Source organism: Dendropsophus ebraccatus, chromosome 14, assembly GCF_027789765.1.
Source record: "Dendropsophus ebraccatus isolate aDenEbr1 chromosome 14, aDenEbr1.pat, whole genome shotgun sequence".
NCBI lineage: Eukaryota > Metazoa > Chordata > Amphibia > Anura > Hylidae > Dendropsophus > Dendropsophus ebraccatus.
In genome coordinates this window covers 58278127-58288964 of record NC_091467.1, presented here as the reverse complement: position 1 = coordinate 58288964, position 10838 = coordinate 58278127, and the positions used below count along the sequence as shown (strand labels likewise).

The following is a 10838-nucleotide window of genomic DNA, read 5'->3' as shown; positions in this document are numbered from 1 at the left end:
CCACCTTCCTCCCTGCCTGAGTAAACCCCCCCCTAACCTCACCAAGCAGTGTTTCAGAGGCTGGGATGTGATCACTCCCTCGCAGTGATGATACATCATCGCGCCTCCTGTAGGATCAGTCCCTGCGGCTGAGGCTGGAGGTCAGAAGAAAGATTAGCTCCTCCGGATTAGGTGAGTATAATGTTGTTGTTTTTCTTCTATGTTGACACAGCAGGGGGACGTTATTACTATGGAGACACAGGACATGGGAACATTATTACTATGGGGGAACAGCACACAGGGGCATTACTACTTTGGGGGCACAGCACAAGGGCCTTATTACTATGAGGGCACAGCAAAGGGAGCATTATTACTATGGGGGCCTAGCACAGGGGGCATTATTACTATTGGATCATAGCACAGGGTGCCTATTACTATGGGGACATAGCATGGGGGGCATTATTACTATGGGGGCACAGCACAAGGGCCTTATTACTATGGGGACACATCACAAGGGGCATTACTATGAGGACACAGGGGGTATTATTACTATGGGGCACTGCACAGGGGCATTATTACTATGCAAACAGAAGTATAAAGGATGAAGCACTCACCAGTCCATATATTGCTTGATTTTTATTTCATATTTCACAGATGGTTTAGGACGCGGTCAGAAAATGGTGAACGGGCGACAGCCTGTTTCGCGAGATCACGCGAAACAGGCTGTCGCCCGTTCACCATTTTCTGACCGCGTCCTAAACCACCTGTGAAATATGAAATAAAAATCAAGCAATATATGGACTGGTGAGTGCTTCATCCTTTATACTTCTGTTTGCAAGTGTATCCTTTTGGAGTCTATTATCACGGATGTTTAAGCACCACACGATCCACGGGTCGAACTAGGAATAACACTAACACTGCACAAATCAGCACAAGTAGTGCCGAGGTACCTGTTTGAGTTTATGTTTGCATTATTACTATGGTGGAACAGCACAGGGGGCATTATTACTATGGGGCAAAGCACAAGGGGCATAATTATTACGGGTACACAGCACAGGGGGCATTATTACTATAGGGACACAGCACATAGGTGCATTATTACTATATGGTTACAGAGCACAGGGGCACAGTACAGGGGGCATTATTACTATGGGGACACAGCACAGGGGACATTATTACTATGGGGGCACAGCACAAGGGGCATAATTACTATGGGCGCACATGGGACATTATAACAATTGGTGGGAACAGCAGGAGGCATTATTACTATATGATTGCACAGCAGGGGATCCAACATACAGGAGGCAACCCACATACCTATTCACTTTACTGCACATGACAACCCAAAACTGGAATTACAATTGTTTGGGGCCTTATGGGTGGGGAAAAAAATGGAAGGAAGTTGCTGGAAAAGTGTAGAATTTAAGATATTTGTCTGGCAGATGCCTCAGGTCAAAGAATACGTCACCTATGAGCCACTGTATGATTTTATTTATTTTAGTCGTTTGTAGAACATTATTTGGTAGGGGTGTCCCGAGGTAAATAAAAAGGTTAGGTAACACTGATCTAAGACATAATACACACACTGCTTCTTCCTAGCTTTGTGTATACGCCATACAGGCGACATGTGTACAGCATACAGGAGACATGTGTATACAGCATACAGGAGACGGGTATACAGCATACTGGAGAAATACGGTAACAGTGAAAGAGTAAGGGGTGGGAAACAAATGTAAAGGGAGGGCAGTATAAAGGGAACATTATATATAAGGTGAGACAAGGGGCTATAGGGATATATATATGACACCCAACTAACATCGCTTGGTGGGGGGGGGGGGGCAAGTTGACCTCTTGGGCCCCGTTACTGAGGATTGGTTTGAAGTAGCATCTACCAATTTGTGCCCAGAACAATCTTTTTGTGCCTCTGAGGACTCTTGAGCTCAGTGGGGGTGGATTTGTATGCCAATGCTACTGCAAGCCACCTCCAGTGATTATGCAAAAGTATTGATTGTCTCGAGCAGGAGAGAAAGCAAGGGGGAGAGAATGCGGGGAACTTAATATTACACAGTTCATATTGCAGACATAGAGAGTTTTGTGGGGTGGAAGAATAATGAAAAAACAATAAAACCATGTACTTTTAGAAGAAGGAGTATATTGTTCATTTTAATAACTTTTTGTGCTACTTTAATTAGGCAGCAGTAGTATTTGACTGGAGTACCCATTTAAAAAAAATTATTTTATTTATATGGTTATTCAAAACAAAGAATGCCTAAAAAACTATATTACACACGTACATAGGAAAAGCTCAGGCCCCTCAAAATATGGGCAGGGAAATGGAGGGGGAGCTAAAGATTTAGAAGTTAAAAGCCCAGAGAATGTTTTTTTTCTCAGAAAGTTAACCACATTCTCACATGAGAAATAGAAGTTTAAACATTATGAGAACGATGCTTCTTCTCTGTCTCCTGTGTTCTCTCTTGTGCTATAGCTTTGCGTTTGACAGATGCATTCAAGGTAAAGTACATTTTTATATTTATTTTAATATGTAAGTTAATGCTATTATTACTCGGTCTTTGCAGTCTTTAAGGGCTCTCAGTCATGAAGATGGGTCAAGCATAAAAGAAATATTAAAATTTAAAAAAAAAAGGAAAGATGACTGAGAAATTTTGATAGAAAAATATGAGTCAGATTGTTCAATCATATCAAGAATACAAGTTTTCAAAATGCCATTAAATATTGTAAGTCTCTTGTTTTCTCTATAATGATAAATTTATTGGAATTCCCCTTCTGAAATAAATCATTTATAAGGGTGCCTTCACACCTACCGGATCTGCAGTGGATTTCACGTTGTGGATTCTCAGCAAAATCTGCTGCGGATCCAGTGCCATTCATCCCTATGATAGCACATGCTTGCAGCGGGATTAACATCCCGCTGTGAGTATGTGCGTTAACCCCCCACTGCCCGCAGCCCATCGCCGAGATCATACATTACCTGCTCGGCGACGCGGCTGCATGTCAGGCTCCTGGCTCCGGTCCCGCTCAACCAATCAGTGTAGCCAATGTGCTATCATAGGGATGAATGGCACTGGATCTGCAGCGGGAAATCCGCTGCGGATCCGGTAGGTGGGAAGGCACCCTAAAGTTGCCAATTTGCCAGGAGTATCTGTTACTCTCAAACTCCCAGTATATAGCTCAGTAGTTGCTGTTAGTTATAGAAGCTTCCATGCACCAAGCGTACGTAAGCACTACTGATAGTTAAAACCAGATTCCAAACTATATATCCAACAACTGCCACCTGTCTTGAAACCATAGCATTAGGACCTATATTAAAAACCAAGGGGGGAATTTATCTCTGTTCATCTGTGGATTGGTGTAAAAAAAGTTTCAATACTCAAAAATGAGCAACTTTTTGCAGGTTACCTCGCCTCACGTCTGGTGTCACTTAAGTGTGACTTATATGTCTAGTTACAATTGTCGTTCAACCTCACAGCACATTTATTCATAGCAACTTTTGTTGAAGAGTCGCTAATCCTAGCGCAAATTCAGTCCATTCTAGACCACATTTAAATGGCTACGTCTGATAGCTTGGTGGAATACTAACATTCATTAGCTTCTCAGTGGACTTAAATTTATGAAGCTCCATGCTCCGGCATGCAGAGACCTCATATACACACAAATACATTGAAAACTCTAATGAAAAATTCCTCGCATAGGTCATGTTCCCACAAGTACAATCCTGAATCAGGTTGAAACCAAACCCCCATTTCCGTGCCTGCATTTTCGGCACCATCGAGCAGCTATTGATGAAGAAAGGTGGGTGTAGTTTCAGCCTTGTTCAGGATCGCACACGTGGGAATGCAGATTAAGGAAATAGACTTAAAAGCGTAATTGAGCAGACATTTAGGGTGTTTTTACCCATTCATGATTTAATCTGGTTTTTATTTTACAAAGATTTGAAGCCAAAACCAGGTGTGGATCGTAATAAATTATACTTCTTTGAACCAAATTCTGGTGTTTATTCTTTACAGTATCGTTATCGTACGTTGTTATAAGCCAAACCTTGTTTTGGCTTCAAGGCATCATCATAAAATCTGAATGTGTAAGGGCCCTATTACACGGGAAGATTATTGTGCGAAAATATCGTTAAATAGCGTTATATCGTTCGAATTTAAACAATAATCGGTCTGTGTAATTGCAGGCAACGATCGAAAAATGGTTCGTATGTCATTGATCGTTGATTTAGATCTGAACTTAAAATTATTGTTAATCATTCGCTAATCGTTCGCTGTAATTCCATATTCGTTCGCTCAAGTTCCGCATTTTTATTACTAATCGTTCAGTGTAATAGCACATTGCCCATTGTTTTCCTGAGATCAGAAGGAATAAACGATCATAGTAATGATCGCAATAACGATAACGACCATCGCTCTGTGTAATATGGTGAACGATTTCAGGTTAACGATAAACAATCTTGTTTGCGATTGTTTATCGTTAATCGTTAAAAATCGCTCCGTGTAATGGGACCCTAATTGTGGTTTTACACGGAACGATGTATTGTTCGAATTTGCACGATAACGGTCGAATTCGAGCGATAATCGTACGTGTAAACGCAGCGAACGATCTTTCAACAAGTTTTCAAATCGTCGTTGATCGTTCGCAAAAATTTGCAGATCGTTCCGTGTAAACATTCTTTCAACGATTTCACCTATGTGTGAGATAGGCTTAAGCGATCGCAAAACGATCGCATAACGATTTTTCCGTACGATGTATCGTTCCGTCTAAACGCTGATCGTTATAAAAAAAATCGTTCATTCAAAATCATTAATCGTGCGATTTGGCGAATTTTCGCTCCGTGTAAAACCACCATAAGGCTGCGTTCCCATATTTTCAGTTTTGTTGGGTTTCTTTGTTTACATAAATGTAGTCTAATTGATGACGTGGGCTCTGCAATTTTGTACAAATTTTGTAAATTTTGTACAAAATTTGTAAAAAATTTTTTTTTAGATTTAAATCTACTTGTCCCCTATCCACAGGATAAGGGACAAGTAAGAGATCCTGGGGGGAGGGGGTCCAACCTCCGTGATCCCCCAGCAATCTCCAGATCGTCCCCAGCTCCTTTGTTTTGAATAGAGCTGTTGGTTGGCACGTGACCTACAATAGTATTCATTCTCTATAGAGCAAACCGAAGAAAGTTGAGTACAGCATTTGGATGTTTCCAGCAGCTCTACAAAGAATGAATAGAGCCGGGGGCCAATCTTGAGATAGCGGGGGAGGGGGGGCAAGGAGGTTGGGCAATCTTTCAACATGTTTGAAAGACAAACAACACAACGATCAGCTACCATGAACGATGTCGGCTGATCGTTGACTTCTATTCCACGGGTCTATTCCATCGTTCCGTGGAACAGGGCCTTAAGGGTTCATTTACACAGAAAGATTATCTGACAGATTATCTGCCAAAGATTTGAAGCCAAAGCCAGGAACAGACTATAAACAGAGATCAGGTCATAAAGGAGAGACTGAGATTTTTCCTCTTTTCAAATCCATTCCTGGCTTTGGCTTCAAATCTTTGGCAGATAATCTGTCAGATAATCTTTCTGTGTAAATGGACCCTAATTTGCATGAATATTCCAATGGAGATTGGTGTATATTTTTTTTTCCAATATCTTGTGACTGATTTATTAAATTGTAGCACTGCCATAGTAAATGCATCTAAGTAAAAAGTAGCAAAAAAAGGCGCAAGAAAGCAAAAATTTCGCAAGCATATTCACCTGATACTGACCAGATGTAAGCCTGCACCTGTTTGTGCGACTTTTTAAAAAGTCGCAAATGATAAATTGGGTGCTAATCCTGGATTGTCCGAACTTTTGGGTGGATATTCAAAAGAGGCAGATTAAAAAAAAGTTGCATCTAAAAAATATTCACCTGTTGAATACTGGTTCATAAATAGAACGTAGACCAAAAATCTGTGAAAAATCAAATTATTCTCAAAAAAATAGGCACAAAGCCCTTGATAAATTTCCCACATGTGTGAAGATCTTTATAACAATAAAAAAACAATGTGTGATGAAGATTGGTAATGCTGATCACATGGCAAAGCCCAGACAGTCTATTCAGACGATATTGCAGAACCCACAGAATCAGTAAGGCTCTAAACATGTAAACCAAACAGCAAATGTGGGAGCACAGCCTCAGAGCAGCCTCAGGTGAATTCTTTATCAATTATTACAACATGCATTGAACCAGCTGTTAGCACTTTTGCACGTTTGATGCAATTAGATACGTTTTTGTTGTCTTTTTGATGCAATATTAAAGGGGTACTCCAGCGTGGGGGCTTTTTTCCGATCTGGCCGGGGAGGAGGTCGTTGAGGGCAACGACGTCCACTCACCTCCCCGGTTCCAGCGGCGGGTCCCGTATGGCGGCGCTCTGGTCCCCGCTGCCCGGCCACTTCCTGGTCTCTGACACAGGCTCGAGACGTGACATTTCAAGTCCACTCAGCCAGTCAGTGATAGAGCTGGGATCCCGCCTCCGTCACTGACTGGCTGAGCGGACTTGAAACGTCACGTCTCGAGCCTGCATCAGAGACCAGGACTGGACGCGGGGACTGGAGCGCCGTCATACGGGACCCGTCGCTGGAAGCGGGGAGGTGAGTGGACGTCGTTGCCCTCAGCCACCTCCTCCCCAGCCAGATCGGAAAAAAGCCCCCCAGCTGGAGTACCCCTTTAAAGCTTCTGTGAAAAACTGCCCTGTGTAAGCGCCCTGTGCCCTGTGTAAGAGCTTCCTAGCCTTATTTACTCTGGAATTGTATTAAATGATATAATCCTAATATTAACTGACGGTAAATTGCTTAATAAACAGAACTATCGTTATACAATTAATAAAATTAATTAGCGTTAATTAGTGCTATTTTGCTGTGAATTGTGCAATAGCTGTAAAAAAAAAAATCTCTATTTTTGCCACAATCCGGTCAAAATGGCAGCAATAATAGCAATATTTTAATGCGAATTGCGCAATTCATGGCAAAACAGAGCTCATTGATGCTAATTTAATTGTATGTGTAATAGTTGACAGTAAACTGATAATATTTTCTTTACAGGTTGCTTCTAAACTATAGCTATGAAATATAAATTGGCGCAGAAGCTAATTATTATAAGCTTTCACTGAAACTGTTATACCAAAAATATTCTTCATTTTGTTTTTTTAGCAAATAGTAATAACATAATACAGGGACCTCGGCAACTTGAAGTTAATTCTGGGGAAGATGCTGTCTTTAATTGCACTTTACAAGGGTATCATTTAAAAGGAGCCAACATCAGGAAACGTTTCAAGAAAATTCTGTTTGTCGGCCGTAATGGCAATCATATGGAAACAGATTATTTGGATCGCTTGTCACTGTCTGGAGATCTTAAACACTTCAGTGTAACATTAAAGAATCTTACAGTAGACGACTCCGACCTTTATCTTTGCGATGCACTAACAGTGATGAACGATGAAATCTGTGGTTACGGAACATTACTCATAGTGCACCTCCCAGCCGGTGAGTGTTTTTTATTTTGTTTTATTATACTGATATTAATAATAAAAAAAATTATTTATTTCAACATATGAGATAATCCAAATGACTATAAAACTATCTGACACCAACTGATCGGTAGGGTTTGCAGAGATATACGTATATTTAGTTATATTAGAATGGGGACCCCATAGTACATAACGTTCACGGCGGTGGATTATATTTTGTGCTATAAGTAAGATAAACAGTTGTAGCTCTAGGGTTGTGCCAGTTTCTCTCTTCAGTCTCAAAGATCCTCAGAGCAGTTGTCATTTAAAGGGAAACTATAAGCAGATTAGAAGCACCTGTCTATAGTGCTAAGGATGAAGGTCATTTTGTTACTTTGATCCTCAGATCCACAGTTCTCAGAAGGTTGTAGTTTGTTAGATATGTAAGTGAGGCAGTTTGGTGCACTGGGGGCAGGGCTACCACCCTCAGTGCACCGATCCACTCCGGCCCGCCCTCCTAATGAATATTTGGGCTTTGCTATGCAATGACATCACTCCGGCGCTTGTCACTTCAGAGCACCGGATAAATATTCATTAGAATATGCAACACCATTTTCATTCTCACAACTGGGGCTAAAACTAAGATGAGACTTCCTGTTGTGTCTGTGTTGATAAGAGGAGGCTGCTGTAAAGTGATCTGTACAGCATTAGAGCAACATGTGACATAAGTAGATAGAAGAGACAATAGCAGCTCCCTGTGGAATGACCTTTTCAAAGGTCACAGAGCATGCTCAATGACATGTAAATTCTTTAAGCGTAGAGGCGTGGAGAGCGGAGGCGTAGGAGGATGATTGATCACTGTGTGGACCCCCCTTGATCACTATGTTTCTTGTGCAATGTAGTAATGACCAGCAGTAGGCAGGGAAGAAAGCTAAGGGGGCAGATACAAACATACCAATCAGGGAGAAGCACTGCCCAATGGGTAATGTAGTTTCCTGGCTGGCGCCATCTTGGATATGGAGTGGCTTTCAGAAGAACTTGTAACCCAGGAATGGCAGCAGCTAAAAAGACAGGAGATGGCTCAAAATACTCAGCTAGGTTTGGGAGCATTTCATTTTTTACCCCTTTAAAATGAGATTGTTCAGTTGTTCCCCTTATTAAAAGCACCAAGGGTATATATTTAGTATGAGAAAAATGGAAAATAACTTTTATCGTGCTTGGTGATTTGATATGTTCTTTCTCACAGTTCTGCATGGTAATGTCAAGTGAGAGATGAGGTAGTATACGGGGGGGGGGGGGGAATAGAACATTACCTATTATAATTGGTTTATATTAAACTGGAAAACACATTTTTAGTATGGACATAACAGATGAATATAAAATATCTAACCAAACACCACTAACCATTTCTAAATTTATCATCCCATCTCTTTTTAGCAAAAGATAAGGACACAGAAAATAAGGAAATGGCTAAAACCTGCTCACAGGACTTATCTGCTCACATTGCATGTCTCATCATAATTGCGGTGTTGTTTGTTTGCTGTATGGCTCTTTGTGTGTATATGAAACACAAAGGATCGGTAAGTAACTTCAGAGTTTATCATTGGGATACTGGGATATTTTCTATATTTTTGTGTTTTTTAACTAATATTATTGCACATTTTTGAGCACTACACTATCCCTGTCCAATGTATATTATTTATTTATCCATCATTACGTTGAGTGGCAGCAGTATGGGGGTGACACAGGCCCCTCTGCTGTCACCAATGTTCATGTTGGGAGCTAAGTTCTGTAATTCCTAAACCCCCACATTGATTCAAAGCTACCGCCCAGCATTTTTGATGCAGATGCTGGATCAGAGTGGGGGGTGGGGGGTGGGCAACTGCATGTTGGTGTCAGCAGTGGGGCTGGTGTTTCCAGTTATATTATAAAGGAATGTATTTTTTTTTTAAATGTTTTTTAAACTACATCGAAAATTTTAAATCTTTAAAAATGTAATGACAAAAAAGAAAAAGGATGGGGAGCTGAAGGGCTCCAATGCCCGGTGGTCACCTTCCAGCAGTTTTTACCTCTGCATTCCTGAAATATGGTAAACAGGACCACACAGGAGTCACATCATTAGATATCACATACAAATGGACCCATAAGAAGAATGATGCCCCAAACCCAAAGACTAAAGGTGCTATTACACGGGTCGATGAAGGCCCGATTAATGTTGTAAATGAATGCTGATCTGCTAGATCAGCGCTCGTTTACTAGGTCTATAAGGCTGGGTTCAAACTACTTTTTTGCAGCTTGTTTTTTTATTCCATTTTTTGCAAAAAAAAAAATGGATGAAAAAAACTGATGCATTTGTAAATGCTTCATAAAAAAAAAACAACTGAAAATGGATTTGTATTTTTAACGCACATAAAAAACGTAGTCAACCTCATTTTCGTGTCTGTTAAAAAAAAAACGTATCCGTTTTGATCCTTCCTTTTTATAATGGAAGTCAATTGAAACCGAACAACGCACAAATGCATCAGTTTTTTTTCCTCCGTTTTTTTTTTGCAAAAAACAGATAAGTAAAACAGATTGCAAAAACGTAGTGTGAACCCGGCCTTACACGGCCTGATAATTGGTTACCAAGGACTGCACGGACATTGTTAGCTATGTCTGCGCAGCCTTTGTCCAAACAGTTAATACATTACCCATACACGCTTTTCTCCTGTGCTCTACATGCGTTCCAGTGCCGCAGCTGCAGCTTCAGAGTGGCATGTCTGAGCTGACAGGCTGCTCAGCCAATCACTGGCCGGGACCACCTGCAGCCGTGGTGCCGGGACAAATGCAGAGCACAGGAGAAGACCCAGAGCATGGACAGGTAGGGCCACATGTATCATCCGGCGAACGGAAGTGCCGATTTGCGTATTTTTTTATACGCAAATGGCCGATTTGCGAATAAAATATTCGCAAATCGGCACTTTCCGCCGAGTACGCCAGGGGGGGGCGGAAAGGGGGCGTGCAGTGGGCGGAACGGAGGGCGCGGACTCAGAGTCCGCGCGATTTACCATCCGTTGCGCCCAAATATACGCCGAAAACCTACTCCAGTCCTCAGCTGGCGTAGGTTTTCGGGGGTGCGCATCGGCGCGCACGGGATTTATGTAGAGGCAGTCCGCCTCTACATAAATCTCTGTAGCGCCGGAGCTGCGGGGGCATTTTTAAGTCCGTCGTAAAAAACGCCGGACTTAATAAATGCCCCCCGTAGTGTATAAACTGTCTTGTCAGCCGTTGGCCGTGCATTGCTATTACAAGAGATGACTTTAGGTCTGGACCTAAAGAAACGATCAGCCAATGTTGGTAAAATGACAGTAAAATGGAAGGAAGG

The 10838-nt window shown here is 41.6% G+C and overlaps 1 protein-coding gene across 2 annotated transcripts in view; it reads left to right on the top strand.

Annotated features, from left to right (window-relative positions):
- The first annotated feature begins 2384 nt into the window (after window positions 1-2384).
- Window positions 2385-10838, top strand: part of LOC138772038 (uncharacterized) — a 28305-nt gene continuing 19851 nt past the window's right edge. For both annotated transcript variants that reach the window (XM_069952123.1, XM_069952122.1), the window contains exons 1-3: window positions 2385-2490; window positions 7179-7511; window positions 8912-9054. In XM_069952123.1, coding sequence (XP_069808224.1) covers window positions 2391-2490; window positions 7179-7511; window positions 8912-9054 — 576 coding nt within the window. In that variant the 5' untranslated portion in view covers window positions 2385-2390. The remainder of the gene's footprint in view (window positions 2491-7178; window positions 7512-8911; window positions 9055-10838) is intronic.